This window comes from Camelina sativa, chromosome 17 (assembly GCF_030686135.1).
Source record: "Camelina sativa cultivar CO46 ecotype springtype chromosome 17, ASM3068613v1".
Lineage (NCBI taxonomy): Eukaryota > Viridiplantae > Streptophyta > Magnoliopsida > Brassicales > Brassicaceae > Camelina > Camelina sativa.
Window position 1 is genome coordinate 10,823,351 of NC_141896.1, and position 25,017 is coordinate 10,848,367.

A 25,017-nucleotide genomic window follows, 5' to 3' on the forward strand; every position below is an offset into this window, starting at 1 on the left:
TAATTGGTAGTCTATTCTTTCTTATTTTTATTTGTCCTTTTACTAGAAAATCGTTTTAGAAGGTTTCAAAACATTAGAAAATCATTATGAAGGTACAAAATTGTATGAGCTGCTTTTAGCTTTTTGATCGAGAAAAAACAAGAAATAAGTTGACTTATCTGAATTTTAAATTTAGTGGTAGACAAAATAAGTTTGTTGTCGTTGCGTAGTTTAAGTGGTGATAAAATTATAGAAAACCAAAAAAAAAAAAATACAATCTTGGCAAATGATTTAAATAATGCAAGAAAGTGAAATTATAAACGTCTTAAAGCAAAATACAATGGATTGGTTTAGAACGAAAATTACTAATTACAACCTAAATGACACGCTTATTCTAAAGTGATGAATAAAGCACATGATTGAAAACTAATGACGGCTAATGGTGGTGCACAGTAGCGGACCCAGGATGAATTTTATACCAGGTCAACACAGCTAAAAAAATTTTGAAGGACAAATGTGTTTTTTTTTTCTCAATAACCTTTTAGGGAAAATTAAAAATTTTACCAGGTCATCTGACCTCCCATGCTTATACCTAGGTCCGCCCCTGGTGGTGCATAAAAAAAGTATATAATGGCTAATGTATGCATGCGCTGTAACTCCACCACTATTACATAGACGTATTTATCTGTTAATGCGCGACAATCTATAGAGCTAATTCAATGGGTTGTTGCAACATGTATAATTAAGCGGATACACATGCATTCACTTATCTTTTGGTAACCATTTTTGTATATATATTGTGCGTATGTCGGTATGAGTATATACGTGTGTGTGTCACTACTGTTCTTTAAGTGTGGGAATATAAATTATATCTATAGTGTTTGGTTCACCAAACGTAGATTCGTATACATGTGATGTATATATATGATACACCAACCGTAAATGTTTATGATTATGAGAAAATCTTCGCTTAAATGATGAGAGATTCAAAGTCAAAACCGATTACTAATATATATGGGAATCAATTTATGGTAGGATGCGTGAAGAAATATAATGTTTGATTTGTAATTTACAAAAAAAAAAATGATGGGAAAATTTATAATTGGTTTGGAAGTATATGTTGGAGAAATATATATGATCCCGTGACCCCTTTGAAATTGACCACTAACCCATCTGTTTGTCATAAGTCATAACACACAACGGACATAATAGAAACTCATATCTGTCTCACATGCCTTCTCACGCCTTATCCTTTTCTAATTAATAAGATAATGATTAACCTATTATACAATCACCTAAGTTATGTCTATTGTAAAGGTATTCATATCTAACTAAGTCACTGAAAATGTTTCGGTTTGGTACAGTATGCCATCAAAAATTGCTTTCAAAAACATAAATTAATTATAAGAATATTATTTACCAAAAAAAAACAAAAACAAAACGCTGATAAGACCTTTTGTGCATAACTTTCCGCAGTACGAGACTTCTCTAGATTTACAGAATATGATAAGTTTTGAATGGTTTAAAAGGTCAAAGTGTATTCGTAGTATTTTACTAAGGATGTGGAACAAATGACGAAAAAAATGAGAAAACCTCAAAAAGCAAATAGGTAAATCAGAAATGGGGAAGAGTCGCAAAGAAACAAGAGTCCTTTTTTGTTTTCTTGTCACAATCCCAAGGGTACATCTCTGTTGTATCTACCTGTTATTGCTTATTTTTAGACACGTATTCATTTTCTGATGAATATGTTTTTTCCTTGCTAAGTTGGGGAACTCATAAACACATTCGCCAGCCATAATGTCTTATCCACTCTAATTCATGATGTTAGTTTCAAAATAATGTTTAGATTTCAGTGTGTTACACTGTTGCGTGTCAAAAGTACTACTCATTAGTCATTTATAAACAATTTTTTCCAATGAGTAGCCATCGATCGTTTGTTCACCTTTTTTTGTTTCTTATCATTTTTTTTTTTGTTTGGACAAACTTTTGTTTCTTATATTTTTCTTTCCAAATTGTTTCTTTTAAATATGATTCTAAAGGGCTTTCAGTAAAGGTCATGTGCAAATGACATATCAAGTTTCAGTAAAGGTCATATATTAATATATACAAAGGATTTGATGCATGAGACATTTAACAAATTAAAAAATAATGATCTTTAGGAGCATATAAATAAAGGAAGAAAGAGTATTCATGCATAAAGAAAATGTAAAAAAAAAAAAACAAAAAAAAAGTAAGCATAAAAGTTACATAATTAAGGACATCATTGTTTTTAATCAACCCTTCTTCGCATCAGCTTGCTCCCTCGTAGTCCAGCCCATGATCTCCTTTTTAACATGTTCTTCAGCAGTTTTGAATACCGCGAGAAAAGGGTGATAGTACTTAGAGCGATCAGCCTTCATACACTTGACCAGGGTTTTAAAAGCAGGTGTAGGACTAAAACAACTTCTCTCAGACCTCTCGGTCTTCTTACATTCTTTGCAGAAGTCATTCCAAGCCATAAAGGCTTCTTTGCAAGGTCCTCCTGTCATGAACTTTTCAACCAGCGTGTAAGTGTTGTCCTTTGGCTTCGCATGGAGGAAGACTTCGGTCTCCCTCTCCATCAGTTCTTCGCCATCTCTCCTCAACGCGAAAAACGGCTGAAAGTAATCAGAGCGAGCCTTCATACATTTTTCCAGCATCGAACAGGCTTCCCGCTTATCTTTCGCCTTATCACCACCTATACAAGCTGTAAATAATTCTCCGCAACCACCTTCTTTCATGAACACATGTAATCGATCTCTCACTGCCTTCCGCGAGATGACTTGGTTATCATCAGGTTTGGATTTGGTTTTCGTATCCGTGGATGACATGATTCCTAAGCTAATTCACACACAGTTCAGCGCGCGGGATTTAGTCAGAAAGCTCCGTGTTTTCACCTTAGGCTCTTTTATTCTTTATTCACAAGGCATATATTATATACTCCCATATATATAAAAAGATTTGAATCTACTCCTTTTACATAAGGAAAAAGGCAATATATTGAGAAAAAAAAAAAAAAGTAAATATAGACCAAAAAAAGCTGAGAGATAAAGGAAGATTTACCCAAAAAAAAAGAAGAGGATAAATCCATCTTATTTTCTATTTTTAAAAAGAGTAAAATATATTGAAAAGATTATTCAATATCTCTTTCCTAATTTACCCCATTCGATCCAGTTAATTACTTTATGGATTTAGGTGGAATATATATAAGCTAGACAGAAGTTGTATGTTGACATGTACCTCAAAGAACTTCAAATTGAGGCTTTATGCAATGACTGACATCAAGAGCAGCTGAGGTTGACATGCTCCTAAAATAACAACTGGAAGTTAAAAATGTAAGCATAAAAAGAATATATACACTTTTCACCAAAACAAAACAGTTGTATACACCTTTAAAAGGGGAGCTGAACGACGGTATGGCACCAATAGCATTTCCTGGCAGGGAGAACGTGAAGGAGTTACAACGAACCTACAAAAGAAGAGACACTCTTTAAATTTTTAAGTACTTGATAATACCCTTTCCACTATATGGGATCTTCACTTAAGAAAACATCAGTAAGCTACCTTTTACGAAGGGGATCATGTTATTATTGGTTAGACATGTACGAGACTTTGGCTGTGCAGTTCAGTGACGTGCTTTGTTTTCCTCTGAGTTCTTCAACAAAGGTGTCATGTGCTTAGGAGCTCCAGCAACACCATGCAAATATGGATGCATCATAGCTTCATAAAACAACAGTCAATGAAAGCTACATTACCACCAGAATGTAAAACTTTGGAGACGAAAGCAATTCCAGATGGATTCAAAGTCGAAGATTGAGCTTGACATAGCGATAGAATATTTTCAGAAAGATCATAGAAAATGCATACAAACCATAAGAGGGAATATATTATAGAATCATGCTCTATAAAACTGAGGGAGCCACTCACTTCATTAATTTAACAAAAAGTTCAACATCAAATTTCCTTTCAAAACTGGTAACACAAACAGCAGAAATATCTAACATGTCGGCATTTTACTCACAGACACCACCACATAAACTATGATTCAACAAATTAAAGGCAAATGATGGAAAATATATAAGAGGATTCTTTAGAGTGTTAAGATACATTTTGGATAGATCTTGTGCTTATTGGGTACTTCTTGATTGTCTTAGTGATACAAAACGAGCGGCAAGGGGGCAGAGCATAATAGAGATACCAAGATTGTGGCTTGCTGTTAAGATGATAAGTGCTCCCGTTGCTTTTCGATCCCTGTAACCAGAGACGACTGGGGTGTTAATTCTCTCATTAGCTTTTGTGCTCATGCACAAACATGGTAAACAACCAAAAGAACAAAACCAGAGATAAAAATACAACCATGAGCTTAGAGAAAGCAAAACCGAGTAACACAATTCTGTAAAAGTATTAAGTTTTTTTTTGGGGGGTAACAAATGCAAATTCTACCTGAAGACTAATTATTCTCATTGTGTAGCTTGGAAAGTATCATATAGGTGCAGGGAAAAGTGTACCAGTTGAGTCGTTGAACGTGACCAGTCTTTATCTTATGACGGTTGGATCTGATCAGCCTGTGAACTCCTCCATCTTGGACAGCTTCAGAGCTATGTCAACAACCTGTGAAATCGCACATCAACAACAATTCCACAATTCAATGGATGTGGTTTACAAAAAGTATGAGATGTGTAAATGCTTAGAGATCTATGGTATATGAAATATCAATCATTTTGCTTAATACCAAATGACTTACAAGTCGTGATTCGTCCTCAAACAAGTAACGGATTCCCTGTTGCTTCCAGATGCCTAGAGCCATCGACAGGAACTATGTCTACTCGAATTCATCAGCACTAGAGAAATTCACCACTTTCCACAATCCTAAATAAGAACGAGAGAGGAAAAGGTTTTCAAAAGAAGTGCAATTGTGTGTACTTCAGTATTTGAAGATTGCAATTTGACCAAATGTTCCATAAGCTCCTTTAATTACTTTTTGCTGCGTCTACATTCTTTTTTAAAATATTATGTTTTACTGTAACAGGAGCAGGCTACTTAAATCACAAGTCTTAGACAACACCAAAAACACAGCTAGTCTCTCTATAGTTGTCCTACTTCTATCAACTAAATCTTGCCCCTAAACCTAGCTTCAAACCACCTCTACTCTGGTCCCAACTGGCTGACACAAGGAACTTCAGCCCAGAGTTGACTCCTTCCTCCAAGGAGGCACAGGCCACGCCATCAGAATCTATCCTTCCTATGACACGACACTGAAACAAAAAGACAATATAAAGTTAGAATTAAACAGATTTAGAAAGATTGTATTAAATTTCATTAAAACCGAGAAACTGACAATGTTACCTGGTCGAACATGTAGTCACACCCAACACTAGCTTTGACATCTTTTGAAAAGATGTTGTACACAAAATCAGTGGCCAGGAAAACCTGATTATTTGCACATATATGTGTCACAATTATTGATCTATACTCTTTGAGTTTAAAGATAATATTAATCTAGAAAGGAGCAGGAAGTACTACCTTCTTGGAAACCTTGTGAAGGTACGTTATCAGAAGGCTACCGGTGCTGGAACCTTTCGCAGTAGCCACCTGTTGATAAAAAGAAAAGTGTGTGATTCAAATATTCCAGCTGTTAATCTCCAGTTTCTAAGTTACTAATCGAAACAATATCATACTCACATTAGCTAAAATCCTACAGCACAACATAATCTCTAAAATTCAAAGTAGTTTTAAAGCAGAAGTTCTCAATGATCCCAGCTGTTAATATCACACATCTATCTCCAGTTTCTAAGTTACTAATCGAGACAATATCATATAGCACAACATAATCTCTAAAATTCAAAGATAAGATTTAATGAATCTAGTAATGAACTAAAAGATAAGAGACCGTACCGTCTTATCATCCTCAAATCTCAAGGCAAATCCAACTGCGGGATCATGAGCAAGATTGCTACAGACGAACTCAGTCCCGAGCGATAGGCTCGGTGTGCAACGCTGCAAAAAAAAAAAAAAATGAAAAATTCGGGTCGGGTCAATGTTGCAGGCCTGGTTAAAAGCTTGTAACAGAAGGTGAGATGATTACATGGACGTATGTGGCTCCCAATACGCCCTTGCTCCCAAGTTGCAACTGTGCTCGGTGCCTCAGGCCCTACACACATATGTATTTGTTATTACATAGAAAGAAAGAAAAACGAAGCTTTTTAAAAGAATAGAATAGTTGGTGAATATTTACAGAAGCAATAGAGATAGTGTTACTAACCATGTGGTCAAAAGTGACCAGTCCAGTCAAAACACAGGGATCGAACCTCAGCTGCCAGAAACAAGAATGTTATTAGAGAGCAAAGTCATATGAGAATATGTAAAAAGCAGAGAACATCAAACAAATCAACATCTCATTAGGGGCTTACCACGGCGTTTGCTTTCACGAGAAAGTGATCAGAGATGCTGGCTCTAAGTTTGGCAGCCACAGAACCGTCAGAGGAAGCCTTTCCAAGCATCACCAGGTTGGTGGTGAAGTAGTAACCACCAACCTGGTAAACAGGCTTCTCTAGCATCATCAAACTGTTTTGAGACAAGAATTTAGTGAGAAACCACCAAAAGAGAAGATAATTGTTAAGAGAAATTAGTGAAAACAGAAACACAATCATCACCTGAGGTAGAATTTCCGATCAAGAAACGAAGTGGAGTCGTTCATGCTTAAACCAGTGAAGTGACCCACGTGTAAAGACACTGCACAAGATAACAACAACAAGTTGAGACCCTAATGAAACCATTCATGGAAACCAAAGAGATCAGAGAGCTTAAGCTAACACAAATACACAATACTAACACAGAAGCTAGAAAGGGAGTCAAACTAATATCAACTCACACTCATATGTCTCCAATTTCTCGTTTCAAACACAAATCCATAGAGTTCAAAAAATTTACAGAGAGGGTTCAGAAACTTACTGAAAGCTTCCTTGTTGATCTCATCATAAGCAACCAATTTCGTGGCAAACGGTGGAACATCCGACATCGCAAATGAGGAATCTAGGGTTTCTCTCTTCAATTTCAATTTGGGGACGAAGACGATTTTGGTTTTTCGATTTGTGTCCTTTCTTTTTTTGGTTTTATTTCATTGTGCCAATGCTGGTTTTCTCCGGTTCGACTTTTGATCTCGAACCGGTTTGTGATTTTTTTTTGTTTCTTTTTCCTGAGCAACAAAAAAAAAATAGTAAAAAGCAAGCTAGAATTTACGTACGGTCCAACTTATTTAATTCAATTGATCATAGAAATAAATAAATTCTTAATTTGTGATCTACATATTTCCTAAATTATATTCATAATCTTTTTGAGTATTTTTAATCTTTCACATTCAAATGTCTGTATTCATAATCTTTTTGAGTATTTTAATCTTTTTGATTATACTAATATATTGAGATTTGTGACGAAAATACTGATAGGATAACTAAGAGGTCCTTAATTCTAACAATTGGCTATGAAATTTTGGCGACTTTAAGAAAATATTGTATCATATATCTCAAATATTTTCTATTTAAGAAAGCTAAACCAAATATATATATATATATATATATATATATTTGTTACTACATTGATTTTAATCATTACTAGATTTTAACCCGTGATACACTGCGGGACAATAATTGTATAAAAAAAAACAAAAATTTAAAAAAATTGTAGTTATTTGTTAATTTTGTTTCTTTTTTTAGTGTTTAAGATTGTATAATTATATTTTTATTGTTAATTCTAAAATTTGACCAGTTGTATACCGCAGATACGACGGGACAATTATTTAGTTTTATTTATAATAATCTTACATTTTACATAGTGAATTTCGTATAGTTATAAAATTTTAAATTCTTATTACTTTTTAGATTTAACCCGTGAAATAATCATGCTTACATAGTTATATTTTTAATTTTTTAGTGTTTTTAAATTAAACATAAGTTTAATGTTTTTTAGATTTAACCCGTGAAAAAATTATGTCCGTAAAAGTTATTATGCAGTATACCGTGAATTAAATTATATTATAAATACTGCAATTTATTAGATTTAACCCGTACAATAATTATTTTTATATTTTTTTATCAGTATATTAATAACCATTAAAGATTTTAATTTTTTATATCAAACAATATAGTTATTATTGAATAGTAGTGTTTTTAAAGGAAAAAAAATTTTGTATTAGTTATTTTTGGCACATGTTATAAAGTGTAATAAATTTCTAAATCTATAAATTGTTTTAGGAAATTATAAACCAAATTGGTAGAGACTTTTTAGGAATCTAATTGATTTTGTTTTTTTGGGTAATTTTTTAGGAATTAATTTTGTAAATAAATATAACTAAAAGGGTTAAAATACTAAATGTACTTCAAAAATGTTAATATAGATATTGATTGCTGTTATTTTTTGGTTGGAATATAATGTAAAATATTTAGGAAACAAAATATGAAGTAATGTTATATTTGGAAATTTTTTAGGGGTTAATATTGTAAATAATTTTTTAAATAAACAAAACTAAAAGGGCATAACACAAAATGTACTTAAAAAATGTTAATATAGACTAGGATTTAACCCGCGGTACACCGCGGGAAATATTTTTAATTTTAAAATTTTAAAAAATATAAAATTTTACAGGTATTTGATATAAGTATTCAAAGAATAGGATTTTTGTAGTGTTTTCAAGGTTTTAACCCGTGTGGTATATGTATAGTCTAGTAATACATTTATCTCCTGGTACACATTTAAAAGTGTTTTTTAAAAAAAAAAACAATTCCACTTAACTCCCTATATGGGATTAATGCCAATCCGTCTCACCAAAATCAAAATAAATTTTTTCGTAAAAAAAAAAAAAATCAAAATAAGTTTTTTTTATTAATTTTAATTATGTTAATTGTTTTACCAAATTAACATATTTTTATAGTTTATAATTTTTCTATGTCAATATATACAGTTTATGATAATTAATAGAATTTTAATTTTTGGTAATTTCTCAAAAAATAAACCAAATTATATGGGGGGTTTCAACATATTTAATGTGACATTTTATTTTGCGCAAAAAAAAATGTGACATTTTATAATTGGATTTTTGGTTTAGAAAATTTATTAATGTTAATATAATTATGGAGATTGTAAACTTTTGTTATTGAAAAACTGTTGTATATCATTTAAATTTGAAAGATTCTAACATCAATAAAAAATAGTTTTGGAGATTGAATGGGTTATAACTTTAATGGGTAGAGTTGTTTTTTGAAAATCGGAATGTATAGATGTTGTTAAGATTTTATGGTAACAAATGTAACAAATGTTGGTCAATTTAAAAAAGTTTAGTATTTGAGTATTTCTGCAGTATTATTTATGGAATTGTTTTAGGGATTAGTGTTGTAAAAAATAAATTAAATAAGTAAAACTTAAAGGGTATAAACCAAAATGTACTTAAGAAATGTTAATATAGATTTTGTACCAAATGGTATTTACTCTAACCAACAACAAAAACAAAAACCAAAAATTACTGACACTACTAGTTAAAATCTATAGATGATAGATGGTATGTACTATTAATTATTGGAAGTGGGAGTTTGTCTTCAACCGATCGATTTGAGTTGTTTGTTAGAATCATCAGTTTGAGTATATGCATGCATGCGCGTAGCTCTTTTCGAGATATACTTTAACCCAAATCCTTCTTCACTATCGGTGAGCTGTGGAAATATTACGTAATAACTAATGCGTTGTGCACAACGTTGTGCTCTAATCGAGGTGCTAACAAGGCATTGCAGTACGTTGATGATCATTCCATCATTATTCATCAAATAGAATAGTCTCCTTCTTTTGTTTTCTCTTACTTGCAAAATTAAAAAAGTATTGTGGTTGCTTTTGTTCCCAACGCTTTTCGTTTGCCAAATTACGTATGTTTAAAAAAAAAAAAAGTAATGTCATGAGTTCTCATCAATGTAAGCACATTTTTCTTGTTTTCTTTTGTTAGACGATTAATGTAAGCACTTTTTTTCTAACTAGACGAGGGTACGGTAGTATACAAGCTACAAAAAAAAAAAAAAAAAAAAAACTAAAGAATCAATGTCCTTGCATGCCATGTTTATAGATGTTTTCAACAAATACACGAAAACAAAAAAAGAAGTTCAGATTTTATAAAGAAACAAGTTGGACAGTATATTTTAAAGGAGTCCAAAATTATGATAGATTGACATGCATGCAAGCGTAGCAAGCCTCATCAAGCACAAGCAAACATGCAGCTGTGTAATTTCCTAATTTCAATGACATCAATGCAAAACACATTTCATATTGTTCAGTCACCGTCGAAACAAAATTGATTAGAAAAAAGGCGGAAAGAAAACGAAAAAAAGCACATATGACAATAGTCAACATGATAGCGACACCAATATCATATATTCATATGATTATTCGCCTTGCTATATATATATAGATCCGGAATTTTGGTAAAATCTGATGTAGAACCATAATCCTCTAAGACTAGAGATCAAAAGGAATTAAATTAGGTGTTCAAATTCTTGATTCCAAAGGAAACTATAAATAAAATAAAAAATTAAAACCTTTTAGACGACCAACTTAATTATACCGGTGATAAAATTACTGACAGTAGTTCGCTAAACTGATCATAATTCTAAGACGACTAGTTAAAATCTAGATATGATAGATGGTATATGTACTATTATTGGAAGTGGGAGTTTGTCTTCAACCAATCGATTTGAGTTGTTTGTTACGTAGAATTTGCTAAATTACTTCTTCTATATATGATTCATTAGAATCATCAGTTTGAGTATATGCACGAGAAATACATATTACACGATTGTACAACGCAAATCCTTCTTCGGTGAGAGCTGTACATGTGATCGGAGTAAGCGTCTCCGACTTGAACAAAGAAGACTCCGGAAAATCTGAGTCGCTTTCATGAGATAATCCGTTCCCCATTTGATAGCCTTCACGGCGTTTTCAAGCTCCGGTCCCATCGTTTTACCGAAATATATGACGCTCCACGACATCATCGTCGTCGTGAACGCCATCGGGAATCCAAACTTCACGTTATCTCCGGCGTCGTAGTATCCTCCCGTTAAATCCACTCCGGCGGAGGAACCGTCGCGCAAGGCGGAGTCACGGCGCCATTTAAGACGTTGATCTGGTGGGAGTTTGCCGGAGCGTTGACCCTCGAAGAAGAGGATGCTTTTACGGAGAGCGTCGCGGTAGTCGTGTCCGGCGTATATCTCCGGTGATATAAGGAGAAGCACGGCGAGCATTAGCATAATCGCCGTAGTCATAAATGAGTTTCCCGCCATTTTATGTTTCTCACTTTGGTTCTGTTTTTTCTTTTTGTTTTGTTTAGTATTGACGAATGAGGAGGAGCGTGGTGGGCTAATATTTTTTATACTCTAAACAAAAAAGATAACAACCAATGAAACGTGGACACGTGTATGTAATGGATTGGATCAAGCTCCATGTTGGGTAATTACGCTTGATTGACGTGTGATTTTTTGATTTTAGTATTCCAATAATATAGGCTTTTTAGGATTTACGCATATACTTACTATTATATCGTCTCGGCGTTTTATAGCAAGTTAGCAACTCTCAAAAGATTTTTGTGATAATTAACATTTAAAGTTCCTATTCATGTAGTATTTAGAGACCACCACAATGTGCGTAATTTGACTACGTTAACTGAGTAAATATCAGAAAATTAATTCGAACTCAAAATGGGATTTGTTTAGTTTTATCTAAAGATGTGAACATTCAAATTAGCTTTGAATGTAATTTATATAATGTAACATGGACAAAACACTAGTACTAGTTTAATATATTGTAATTAGATACTAATTTATACTGTAGTTGAAAAATGCATTAGTCTAAACAATTATCTGATAGTTCAAAATTTTTATCGTTTATTATATCGTCGTTATGAGTTTAAATTTGGACAAAGAACCATATTTATGTTGTTACAAAGAACAATTGGGCCAAGCCCATCTATTCGTCGTGTGTGTGTTGTGTGGGTCCCTTGCGAGATTCGTCTGTCAAAACCTCACTACTCCTCTCCATCTCCCTCCCAAATTCTGAGACTCTTTCTGTTACTTGTCTCTCTCTCTCTCTCTCTCTGAAGCAAAAGATTTTTTGAAATTCAAAAATTGAAAAAGATGTTGAGGAAGGTAATTACCTCTATTGCTTCCGGAGCTAGCAAGATGAAGAAGGAAGTGTTTGAAATAGGTAAAGAGGTAATCAAAGAGCTCTTTAAAGACGGTATGGAGAAAGTCATTGAAGCTATGACGTCGTCTGATGAAGATGAAGATGAAGACAAAGAGGAAGACAAAAAGGAAGAGATCTCCGACGAAATCGAAGTTCCTAGTGAAGAAATTCAGATCCTGGTTGAAGATGAAGAAGAAGAAGAAGAAGATGAAGATTCTCTGGAGGTTAAGCTTCTAAAGGCATTTCCCCCTCACTACCCAACACTCGCTGAAGAAAGGATTTGAAGAGATCTACTATCATTGAGTTTATTGATTGACGACTCTGTGTGTGTGTGTGTGTTTTTTTTTTTTTATAGAGATTTTCTCGGGAAAATCTTTCTTTCCTGGGAGAATTTATGAATTTTATTGCTTTAGTTGTGACTATAATTCGATCTGTGAATCGAATGTCTTGTGTGTGTTTTTAGTATGCGTCTGTTTGTCTGTCTTGTGTGTGTTTTTTTTTTTTTTAATATATTTTCTCGGGAAAATCGATCTTTCCTGGGAAAATTGTATTCGTGGATTTTTAGTATATGAGTCTGTTTCGTTCTTTCTCTTTTTAAGAGGATTTCACGCAAAAATCAAAATATAAATTTGTGAATGGTTGATGATGGATTCGTTTATCAAAATATAATTTGGTTCATTATGATGATTGATGGTTCAATTGTGAGGTTGTTTCTTCCTGTACCAGATTCACCGTACGATATATGCTCAATTGATTCAACAAGTTCATAATTAGGGAGTGGATCTTCATCATCACCATTTTCTCGTTAATCTTTTCCCACGATATGGGCTGAAGAATCTTTCTTGTGCGATGTGAAAGCAGATTAGTATGATTAGAGAGTCCTTGGAGCTGATCGGCCTGTGAAACAGCTTCAGTTCAGAACTTTCAGTGATGTGCTTTGTTTTCCTCTGGGTTCTTCAACAAAGTTTCCTCTAAAGGCTTGCATCTGTCTGTGACAATGGTTTGAGGAGAACACACACTTCATGACACTGAGCCATACTTTGAGCAACCAATGGTAAGATTCCATTGTTTCTCCAGCAAGAAGACCACAACTAAGCAATGTAGTTCTCCCATGGTGATTCACTCCGGTAAATGTCACCAGTGGAATCTCGAACTTTCCGGATATACAAGAATTGTCTATGAAGATGACATGGCCAAAGTAACTGCAAGAAACTTTAGAGAAAGCATCTGCCCAAAACACATTCCTTAGTTGACCTTCATCATTTACATCCATCAGGTAAAAAAAAAAACAAAAAGTAGGATTTGTCAACTGCATACGGCAGAAGTAGTTGTAGATTGCTGCAGAGCACATCGGGTGAACCAGCTGAGTTCTGAAACTGTTTCTTAACAGTCAAACTTGGGTTCACGTTGTCCACAGTATCCATGTAAAGCTTAATCGTCTTAGCATCTGAGACAGGGCTACTAGATACACACTTGTCTCTTGGTACCATTCCTTTTTAACAGATTTATACAACTTGGAACCAAGCAAATGGTTATGATCAAGTGTAACTTCAAGCACCCGCCACCTCGTAGAACTCATTCTAATCATTGCAGGGCAACCAGTTCGAGTTTGTTTTCCAAGACGATTCACATCGTTAATCCTCTTGAAACCTTGACTACTACAACAAAGCACCGCACCATACTTCTCTTTACTACGCTCGCTTAAACCACGAATTCTTAACTCTTACTCTAAATCCAACTTCAGTAGCGTAACAGTTATAGTAGTTATAAGCATCAATCATAAGACTCAAAACTCCATCCCAACCGCAGGGGCTTCGAATTCTTTTCTCTCAACAACAAGTAAGCCGCTCTGTTCATCAAACTCTCCCGTGGTCACATCATCCTCGCTCTTTCTCTCTTGGTTTTGACAAAATCCAATATCAATCTCATGATCACTACTACAAACTAAAGCTTCATCATCATCACCTATCCGTAAAGTGCATCCACCATCTGACATTGGATCATCTCTTTCAAGAATCTCCTCCTTCTGTAAAATACTCAGATGCCTGCACCTGTAACAATACGAATGACTAAACACCAAAATGTTCAGAACTTTCAGTGATATGTGATTTTATTGTCGATACACAATACACTGCTTGACAACCAAGTGTGAAAGTGAAATGGGGTGGACTCTGTTTGATAAGCTGCAACATGGATAATATGTCGTGGAAGTGACCTTTGATAACTTGGATAAGTATCAATTTGATTACTTGAAACCTCTCCTCCCCAAGGTGGCCTTTTTTTTTATTATTATTGTCGATACCATCAAATTTGATATTGATAAGGATCAATTTGATCAAATTATATTTTCAATTATGTATTCTAAACCACAAGGCACAAACCAAATGTAAAAAAATTAATAGTGTAAATAATCAAAATTTAGAAAGAAAGAAATACATATGAATCCAATTTCAAACTTCATTCCTTTTTGCTGTTAGTGTTTGTTTATCTTCTTCTTTAACTCATATCATCATATCAATAAGCTTGCCAAGGTCGAACTTGGGGTGCTTTGAGAATCTAGACTTTACGGATGAAAACGTTATGAAGCTCTGAGTTGCCTTGTCAATTTCCCTGCCAATAGCTTCGAGCAAGAATGAACTTAGCACAACAAGATCCTTAAGGTCACCATGAGGAAGCTTCCTTCTTTAACCATAATATCCATCATCTTTCTGCGAATCGGAGCAATGCACAAAAAAAGACGAATTAATATTAAAAGAGAGGAAATCAAATGAACATGGAGACTCATCAACAAAAAAGGACCCATCGAAGCTAAACATAAACAAAATATCAAAGGTTGCAGAAATAAGATTCAGCAAAGGAACGAGATAGTTTGAGTGAGATAACTGCTAGATTGTCTTCTCTTTTTGCTTAAATCGAGAACTACAACAGAAAACAAAAAGAATAAATCGACTCAACTCAACAAAGAACAAAAAAAAAAACCATAGTACCTTTACGGGAAGAACCAACAACAATCTAGCGAAAAAGGGAAGCTGGATTACAGTGTTTTGGCTCGAAAGATTGAGATTTTCGTATATGAGATTACAAAGATCTGGGATTAGGGATTGTGGATGAGATTTGTGTGGAATAGAGTGGGTTTCGGCAAAGATTGTCGATTTGTGTGAGAGAGGAAGAACAAATTAAATTTTAGGGTTCTTTGGGGATTTTTTTTTTTCTTTTTTGTTTTTGTTTTGGAAGGCAAAATTGTTGTCGGGATAAAAGTTTTGGAGCCTAAATTTTTCTTTGAGTGTCGCGGGGCTAACACTATCATAACGTTTACAATCATGTATTGCTGTCAAAAATAACCCATCCAAACTAAAAGACACACGAGAAACTACCTAAAAAAAATAACATATCATAACGTTTATATCTAAAATAAACCGGTCTTATAACCATAGCATTATCACCACAAATGCTATTAAAACTCAATATTTTTGTACTGAGAGGAGAGTGAGTATTTATCATGCATTACGTATTACCTATTCATTAAGTATAATCAGTTCATTATTAATCTGGTAGGACCTTGCCCTTCGATGTAAAGAATGTTTTCGTGGTGAAACAAGGAGAAGCATGGCGCGCGTAATCGCTGGAACGATTAAAGAAAATTTTCCCGCCATTTTTTTCTGTTTCCCACTTTTGTTTTTTTCCTTTTTTTTTTCCAATACAATATAACAGAAATGTATGATATGAGAGCAGCAGCCGTGGTCGGCTATTTTAAGGAATCTTTTTGGGATTCTATAGATAAAACCTTCAACCTAAAGTTGTCACGCCGACGCAAACTTAGGGTGTGAATGGTTGCAACAGTTGTGGCGGACAAATCCGTCTATGGACTGGACCGCTTTTTATTTACCATTCAGCAAATGTAGTTTACAGTGGTGCGGTCCAAATAAAGCAAAGACAAGATCACTGCGGACCAACTGCAAACCGCTTTTGTATACAAATAGAGCGGTCTAGACCGCAGACAAATTTGGCTGCTCTAACCGCAGTTACCATTCAAACCCTCAATGAATTGGACTAAGTTTCATGTTGGGTAAATTACTCTTGATTGACATATAATATTTTAATTAATTAAATTATTAGCCTTTTTAATTAGGACTTACATAAATATTATTTCCCCATGGGGCGCCGCCGTATCCAAATATTCAATTGTTGTTCGATTTATTGGCACCTTCTTTTTTCTCCTATATATGGATGATACCAAAAAAAATCTCTGTAACGTTTCGCCCCAAACTCCACGCATCAATCGGCTTTAGCCGTACCAACTTTCTTCAATTTCCTTTCTTAGTGCGCCAAACAATTTTTTTGGATTCCAATTTAATTTCGAAACTAGAGTTAGACCCCCGCCGTAGGATTGTGTTCTTTCCAAATTTTACAAAAATTATATCTTAGTCTTTTAAAATATGTATTTTATTTTAATTAATATACGTTTTGTAGAATATAATAATGCAGATTTATTGGTCAGCGTATTGATGTTTAATTGTTGTATATATATATATATATATATACACACTAATTGTTTTTATTTTAAACTGAATCAATTATATTTACTTGTTGAAAGTTTTAATTTTATCTTAGTCTAAACAGTTATCTAGTACTTCATTATGTTTTTATCGTTTACAATCCACACGTATCATTATTATATATCGTTAGTCGTCTGAATTTGGATTAACCATCTGCGCATACTACTAGAATAGATCTTAATTAATTAGCTCAAGTTATTTGACTTTTTCAAACACAAATGTTTTATATATATTTATTAAAATTCTTTCCCTTTTTTTTGTTTTAAAGGTTGACAGACATATATATTTGTATTGGATGCTCTGTTTCTATCATGTCCGGACTTAGAGAAGTTATTGTTGCATAAGTTCGTCTTGTTATATAACTTTGGCCCATCAACTGCTTTTCATTCGAATTCATTAATTATTACGACACCATTTGGCGTTTTCCCTCTATTTCAAGCTGTGATTTTTGCAAAATTAATTGTTGTGTGAATTCACCATGTGGCACTATTTTATTTGCGAGTTGGATAATTAGAAGGGAATAAAGTAAGTAACAACAACGCCAAAGATGTGTTGTTTAGTTTTTATTACTCTTCGGCTCTTCGCTAATAGTACTATTCCACACTAGTTCTTTTTCCAACCTTTGTAAAAATATCATAATTTTTCGTAACAAGAGAGTATTAAACCATTGTCTTGATGCTTTTTCATTTCTTTATTTTACGTATATTTAAAAATAATAATCTGGTTTGACCATTGTTATATTATTTTCATGAGTTGGAAAGTACATGATCCACAAAATAAGGATGTTGGTGATTAATAAAAATAGACAAATTCATTTTCTTAAGTTGATAGTTACAAATTCTTAACTAATTGTTGTCTGTTTTTGTAGATACCATATTTAGCTACTGATATGGTAATTATTTGGCTTGTCATTAATGAATTGGAGAAATTTTGGTTTTTTAATTGTTAAGTACCTACCATTTCATATTGATATGCATGAGAGACTACAACAAGAAAGAAAAAAATAAACAAAATAGCCACTGGTTCTATTTGAGTGGATTGTGATCTTTTCAATGAATTTGTCTGTGGGTCGCTTAATCTAAACAAAGTAAACAAAATGTACAGTTGAAGTACGAGAAAATGCATGATCAAAAATTTTATATTTTCATAAAGTTTCTCAAACGCACAAAAAAATTATCAAGATGGAAAGGTTTACGTATATGGCAAAATCAAGTTTTAAGAAAAGGTATTGAAATTGAAATACATCAACATTGTGGCCAAATTATTTGGTTGATTGTAGTGCATTTTAAAAGTATTTAGATGACATATTCATTATATGGTGTTTATTGTTAAATTATTAGTTAGGTGATGCATGATCATGAAAATATATACCTAATTAATAAATATATATCTTAATTAATCAATACATAACCAACATCCCATTAACCTTAATGTTGAATAAAATGTTACTGTAATGAAATTTTAAATTTGTGAAGGTAAGAAATTCATGTCAACAAATATAAATGAAAAATTGTTCATACTGCAAATATTTTATTTTGTCAATAATAATAATCAATACATAACCAACTTCTCATTAACCTTAATGTTGAATAAAATGTTACTCTAATAAAATTTTAATATATTGATATTTTGGATTCCCTAAAAGTTAGGAAAGCTTTTTTTGTTAAAGCCTTCTATTCATGAATTTATTTTTTCAAAATCTAAAACTAAAATCTAAATTTCAGAAACTAAATCCAAAAATTGAATTTAAAAGCAGTATCCATTCATGGCCTAAATTTTTTGGATTACAATAGATCAACTAAATGTTTAGTTGTAACTAAAATAAATTTTTTTAAAAAAAATCATGAGAAAATTACAACTAGTACTAGTTGTCAAAACAACATTCCTAATATTTGATCAAATGTGGATTCAGAGCTCAACCTCCTTACCCTTTTGAGGGTTTTCTTTGCTTTTCGTATCACCTGCTCCGTTTCTTTGCATGACTCCCGCTCCTTTCTCAATTCTTCTTCCAATTCCCAATACACTTCTTTGTTGCTGCTCTCCGATGTCTTTATTTTGCTGTTCGGTGATGATTGTGTCCAAATTATTTGGTTGATTGTAGTGCATTTTAAAAGTATTTAGATGACATATTCATTATATGGTGTTTATTGTTAAATTATTAGTTAGGTGATGCATGATCATGAAAATATATACCTAATTAATAAATATATATCTTAATTAATCAATACATAACCAACATCCCATTAACCTTAATGTTGAATAAAATGTTACTGTAATGAAATTTTAAATTTGTGAAGGTAAGAAATTCATGTCAACAAATATAAATGAAAAATTGTTCATACTGCAAATATTTTATTTTGTCAATAATAATAATCAATACATAACCAACTTCTCATTAACCTTAATGTTGAATAAAATGTTACTCTAATAAAATTTTAATATATTGATATTTTGGATTCCCTAAAAGTTAGGAAAGCTTTTTTTGTTAAAGCCTTCTATTCATGAATTTATTTTTTCAAAATCTAAAACTAAAATCTAAATTTCAGAAACTAAATCCAAAAATTGAATTTAAAAGCAGTATCCATTCATGGCCTAAATTTTTTGGATTACAATAGATCAACTAAATGTTTAGTTGTAACTAAAATAAATTTTTTTAAAAAAAATCATGAGAAAATTACAACTAGTACTAGTTGTCAAAACAACATTCCTAATATTTGATCAAATGTGGATTCAGAGCTCAACCTCCTTACCCTTTTGAGGGTTTTCTTTGCTTTTCGTATCACCTGCTCCGTTTCTTTGCATGACTCCCGCTCCTTTCTCAATTCTTCTTCCAATTCCCAATACACTTCTTTGTTGCTGCTCTCCGATGTCTTTATTTTGCTGTTCGGTGATGATTGTGTCCAAATTATTTGGTTGATTGTAGTGCATTTTAAAAGTATTTAGATGACATATTCATTATATGGTGTTTATTGTTAAATTATTAGTTAGGTGATGCATGATCATGAAAATATATACCTAATTAATAAATATATATCTTAATTAATCAATACATAACCAACATCCCATTAACCTTAATGTTGAATAAAATGTTACTGTAATGAAATTTTAAATTTGTGAAGGTAAGAAATTCATGTCAACAAATATAAATGAAAAATTGTTCATACTGCAAATATTTTATTTTGTCAATAATAATAATCAATACATAACCAACTTCTCATTAACCTTAATGTTGAATAAAATGTTACTCTAATAAAATTTTAATATATTGATATTTTGGATTCCCTAAAAGTTAGGAAAGCTTTTTTTGTTAAAGCCTTCTATTCATGAATTTATTTTTTCAAAATCTAAAACTAAAATCTAAATTTCAGAAACTAAATCCAAAAATTGAATTTAAAAGCAGTATCCATTCATGGCCTAAATTTTTTGGATTACAATAGATCAACTAAATGTTTAGTTGTAACTAAAATAAATTTTTTTAAAAAAAATCATGAGAAAATTACAACTAGTACTAGTTGTCAAAACAACATTCCTAATATTTGATCAAATGTGGATTCAGAGCTCAACCTCCTTACCCTTTTGAGGGTTTTCTTTGCTTTTCGTATCACCTGCTCCGTTTCTTTGCATGACTCCCGCTCCTTTCTCAATTCTTCTTCCAATTCCCAATACACTTCTTTGTTGCTGCTCTCCGATGTCTTTATTTTGCTGTTCGGTGATGATTGTGTCCAAATTATTTGGTTGATTGTAGTGCATTTTAAAAGTATTTAGATGACATATTCATTATATGGTGTTTATTGTTAAATTATTAGTTAGGTGATGCATGATCATGAAAATATATACCTAATTAATAAATATATATCTTAATTAATCAATACATAACCAACATCCCATTAACTTTAATGTTGAATAAAATGTTACTGTAATGAAATTTTAAATTTGTGAAGGTAAGAAATTCATGTCAACAAATATAAATGAAAAATTGTTCATACTGCAAATATTTTATTTTGTCAATAATAATAATCAATACATAACCAACTTCTCATTAACCTTAATGTTGAATAAAATGTTACTCTAATAAAATTTTAATATATTGATATTTTGGATTCCCTAAAAGTTAGGAAAGCTTTTTTTGTTAAAGCCTTCTATTCATGAATTTATTTTTTCAAAATCTAAAACTAAAATCTAAATTTCAGAAACTAAATCCAAAAATTGAATTTAAAAGCAGTATCCATTCATGGCCTAAATTTTTTGGATTACAATAGATCAACTAAATGTTTAGTTGTAACTAAAATAAATTTTTTTAAAAAAAATCATGAGAAAATTACAACTAGTACTAGTTGTCAAAACAACATTCCTAATATTTGATCAAATGTGGATTCAGAGCTCAACCTCCTTACCCTTTTGAGGGTTTTCTTTGCTTTTCGTATCACCTGCTCCGTTTCTTTGCATGACTCCCGCTCCTTTCTCAATTCTTCTTCCAATTCCCAATACACTTCTTTGTTGCTGCTCTCCGATGTCTTTATTTTGCTGTTCGGTGATGATTGTGTCCAAATTATTTGGTTGATTGTAGTGCATTTTAAAAGTATTTAGATGACATATTCATTATATGGTGTTTATTGTTAAATTATTAGTTAGGTGATGCATGATCATGAAAATATATACCTAATTAATAAATATATATCTTAATTAATCAATACATAACCAACATCCCATTAACCTTAATGTTGAATAAAATGTTACTGTAATGAAATTTTAAATTTGTGAAGGTAAGAAATTCATGTCAACAAATATAAATGAAAAATTGTTCATACTGCAAATATCTCTCTAATGCAAAGTTTTCAAAATCTAAAACTAAAATCTAAATTTCAAAAACTAAATCCAAAAACTGAATTTAAAAGCTGTATCCATTCATGGCCTAAATTTTTTGGATTAAAAGAGCAACTAAATGTTTAGTTGTAAGTTGTAACTAAAAAAAAAAAAAAAATCATGAGAAAATTGCAACTAGTACTAGTCGTCAAAACAACATTCCTAGTAGTTGATCAAATTTGGATTCAGAGCTCAACCTCCTTACCCTTTCGAGGGTTTTCTTTGCTTTTCGTATCGCCCGCTCCGTGTCTTTGCATGACTCCCGCTTCATTTCTTTGCATGACTCCCGCTCCTTTCTAAATTCTTCTTCCAATTCCAAATACATTTCTTTGTTGCTGCTCACCGATGTCTTTATTTTGCTGTTTGGTGATGATTTGTTTGGAGTATGTCTTAAGCAACCCATGGCTTGTGCTGGAGATAACTTATCAAACCATGAATATAAAAACTTCGTATTCAATTTTGATTTTGGTTTCCGGTTCGTTCCTTCTTTTTGGTCTTGATCAGATGATGGTGAAGCTAACTCAGTGGAGGAATTGAATGAATGTGAACTGAATCTTGATTTTTCTTTAGGAACAAGTTTTAGGGTTTGTGTTGTTGGAGTCAAAACATTACCCTGTCGAGAATATCTTGATGAACTCGAACCGATTCTCCCAGAATCTGAGAAATCTCCAAGCACACCTCGTGAATTCACTCTTGGATTATGTTTGATTCCTGAGAGAATCTGTGTTTCTTCAAGAGCAGAAACAGAGGACACGTTTCCACGAGAGAATCTCGATGAAATACTCGAACCGGTTCTCCTAGAATCTGAGGATTCTCCAAGCTCGCTTCGTGAACTTACACTCGGAGTACGTTTGGTACCCGAGAATACCCGTGTTCCCTCAACAGATGAATCCAAAGGAAAAGAAGACTTTCCAACTTGGTTGGAAAAAGCAGAAACAGAGGAAACGTTTCCTCCACGATTCTTCTTCCCAAGGTAACTTTCCATGCTCTTGGACTGAGAGAGAAGATTCCTTGAGGAAGAAGAAACCGGAAGAGACTTGAGACGACGTAAACGGGTTTCGAGATTAGAGGGAAGAGCAGAATCGTCGGAGAAACCAGCGCAGTTGATTTTGGCGACTTGTTCAAGAACGTAAGCATCTTTAGCTTGTGAAAGAAGATCCTCCACATCTGCATTGTCTCTACTAGAGAAAAAACTTGACATCTTCGTCGGTTGGTTTAGGGGTTTCTAGTTCTTTTTTGTGTGTGTGAGATATAGATCGATGAAACTATGATTCTGCTAATTCAATGCTTTCGTGGTTGCCTGGTTGGAGTATGGAGTTAGACCATGCATTTATAATTACTTGTTCTCGTCTTTAGATCTTTCTATTTTTGTCAGCTAAATGTCCTTTTCTCTACGTTAAATTAATGCTAATTTTCCATTTTCCATGAATCGTATTCTCAGTTATTTATGTTAAGTATATCTTATTCCTTTATTTTGCTACGTAGGACAGTTATAAAAATTGACTCGTATAAATTGACTCGTAGGACATTTACTTTTTATTATCTTTAAACGAGTTTCGTTTTTATAATTTTAAAAATTAAATATCGATGGTCAAAAAATTAATTATAAAAAATACAAATTGAAAGAAAAAAAAATGTATTTCCCAAACTTCTATAAAAACTATAAATATTACAAGTATCTGCCGCGGGTGGCGCTTGCTTCCACGGAGCAAAGACAAATATCAATAATGGATCATGTAGAGAGTGACGAGTAGTACAAGAAGGAGAAGGAGGAATGCACCCATTGGGATGGAGTGTGGAAATCAAATGATCCACAAAAACTCTAATTAACCCTAATTCTCACTTATAATTCCCTCTACTAGCTCTCTCTAGTGTTTGCATGTATTCTATTTTGAGTGGTAAACAACCCTAACTTAATTTCTAAGTCCCGAATGTGTAATCATGGGTGCGATGTTATCATTTGGAGGGACTACGTTTTGATCCTGGACTTGTGCTTATTGATTTAAATTCTTGATGTTGACCTCACCGATATAGGATAATTGGTATCCAAAAGTAAATATATATGTTTGAGAGGGTAACCCGAACTACTAGTAATTTCTTGCAATTAGTATTTTAGTGTTTCCCTTCATCTTTTTTTCAATATATGACAGGGGACGATCTGACGATGCATATATATGAATGTGCTTAGACCTTAGTTAGTGACTTAGTGTACGTCTGCATGCTCTTACGACGCGCTGATCATGCATATCCCTGAATATTATTATAAATGTAGACATGTAGTACGTGTTAAAAATCTATTGACTTGAAACCAATCATAAACCATTAATTGTAAATTCCTACGTACTAGTACTAGTACGTTGTCGATCAAAGTATTAAATCAGACCTCGCCTTATTTGACATATTGACGAATTTTTAAACATTATTTTCATGAGCTTCGATTCTTCTTCGTGACTCTCTTCTTCGCCTTCTTGAATTCTTCTTCCCAAGAAAATTCTTCTTTGCAGCTCTCTTTTGTCCTTTTGATTTTGGATGAAGACTTGCCCTGTAAGCAACCCATGGCTTGTGCTAGGAATAGCTTATCAAACCATGATCTTAAAAACCTCGATTTCGATTTGTTCATTCCTTCTTTCGGTCTTAGAGAAGACGATGGGGAAGCTAATTCAATGGAGGTTGTTAGTGAAGATGAAGTGATTCTTGACTTCTCTTTAGGAAGAAGGTTCAGGGTTTGTGTTGTTGGATTCAGAATCTTACCTTGTTGACAAAACCTAGCTGAACTCGAACCAATTCTCCCAGAATCATAGAAATCTCCAAGGGCGCCACCTCGTGTAGTATTCACATTCGGATTGCAATTGCATCCCGAGAAAAACTTGGTTTCTTCAACAGATGCATCGAAAGGACAAGAGTTTCTATCTAGGTTGGAAAAAGAAGAAACAGAGGAAACGTTTCCACGATTCTTCTTCTCCTCGTAACTTGTCATGCTCTTGGAGTGAGAGAGAAGCTTCCTTGGTGAAGACGAAACCGGAAGAGACTTTCGACGACGTGAACGGGTTTCGAGATTAGAGGGAAGAGCAGAGTCGTCGGAGAAGCCAGAGCAGTTGAGTTTGGCGACTTGTTCAAAAATGTAGCCATCTTTAGCTTGTGAAAGAACCTCCACAGCTGCTGAATCGTCTTTACCAGAGAAAGATCTTGCCATCTTCGTCGGTTATAAACTATGATTCTTCTTCTTCCACACAAGGGCTTATTCAAGCTTGTGTTGATGCAGTGGTAAAAACCCATGTATTTATAATAATTACTGTCTATAGATTCTTTCTATTTTTGTCTAATCAATTCCCATTTTTCCTCTGTTTAAAATATGTTAAATGTCCATTTTCATAATTTGTAATCGAATAAT

General features: G+C 33.0%; 2 protein-coding genes, 1 long non-coding RNA gene and 2 pseudogenes across 11 annotated transcripts; all 5 read right to left on the minus strand.

Annotated features, from left to right (window-relative positions):
* Positions 1-2,056: 2,056 nt before the first annotated feature.
* On the minus strand, positions 2,057-7,121 carry LOC104756696 (mitochondrial import receptor subunit TOM40-1). 9 transcript variants are annotated; one of them, XM_087495308.1, is made up of 16 exons: positions 6,949-7,082; positions 6,651-6,729; positions 6,408-6,561; positions 6,260-6,310; positions 6,083-6,148; positions 5,893-5,994; positions 5,521-5,589; positions 5,344-5,427; positions 5,141-5,252; positions 4,742-4,866; positions 4,506-4,608; positions 4,105-4,248; positions 3,562-3,717; positions 3,388-3,466; positions 3,238-3,305; positions 2,057-2,833 (listed from the first exon to the last, which is right to left on the minus strand). In XM_087495308.1, exons 1-10 carry the CDS (start codon positions 7,013-7,015, stop codon positions 4,820-4,822), a joined length of 831 nt encoding a protein of 276 aa, XP_087351434.1. In that variant the 5' UTR covers positions 7,016-7,082; the 3' UTR covers positions 2,057-2,833; positions 3,238-3,305; positions 3,388-3,466; positions 3,562-3,717; positions 4,105-4,248; positions 4,506-4,608; positions 4,742-4,819. The 9 variants fall into 9 exon arrangements, with proteins under 9 accessions (XP_087351434.1, XP_019094251.1, XP_087351435.1 ...); XM_019238706.2 differs by having other exon boundaries at positions 2,057-2,838; XM_087495309.1 differs by having other exon boundaries at positions 3,238-3,317.
* Positions 7,122-13,131: 6,010 nt separating this feature from the next.
* LOC147923479 (protein FAR1-RELATED SEQUENCE 6 pseudogene) lies at positions 13,132-14,399 on the minus strand (annotated as a pseudogene).
* A 138-nt stretch (positions 14,400-14,537) lies between these two features.
* Positions 14,538-15,503, minus strand: LOC147923480 (uncharacterized). The gene is made up of 2 exons (XR_015587629.1): positions 15,195-15,503; positions 14,538-14,915 (listed from the first exon to the last, which is right to left on the minus strand). It is a non-coding gene; the product is annotated as an uncharacterized LOC147923480 (long non-coding RNA).
* A 6,051-nt stretch (positions 15,504-21,554) lies between these two features.
* On the minus strand, positions 21,555-22,944 carry LOC147923481 (uncharacterized). The gene has a single exon (XM_087495313.1). It carries the CDS (start codon positions 22,825-22,827, stop codon positions 21,775-21,777), a length of 1,053 nt encoding a protein of 350 aa, XP_087351439.1. The 5' UTR covers positions 22,828-22,944; the 3' UTR covers positions 21,555-21,774.
* A 1,059-nt stretch (positions 22,945-24,003) lies between these two features.
* Positions 24,004-24,819, minus strand: LOC147923482 (uncharacterized; annotated as a pseudogene).
* Between the last annotated feature and the right edge of the window lie 198 nt (positions 24,820-25,017).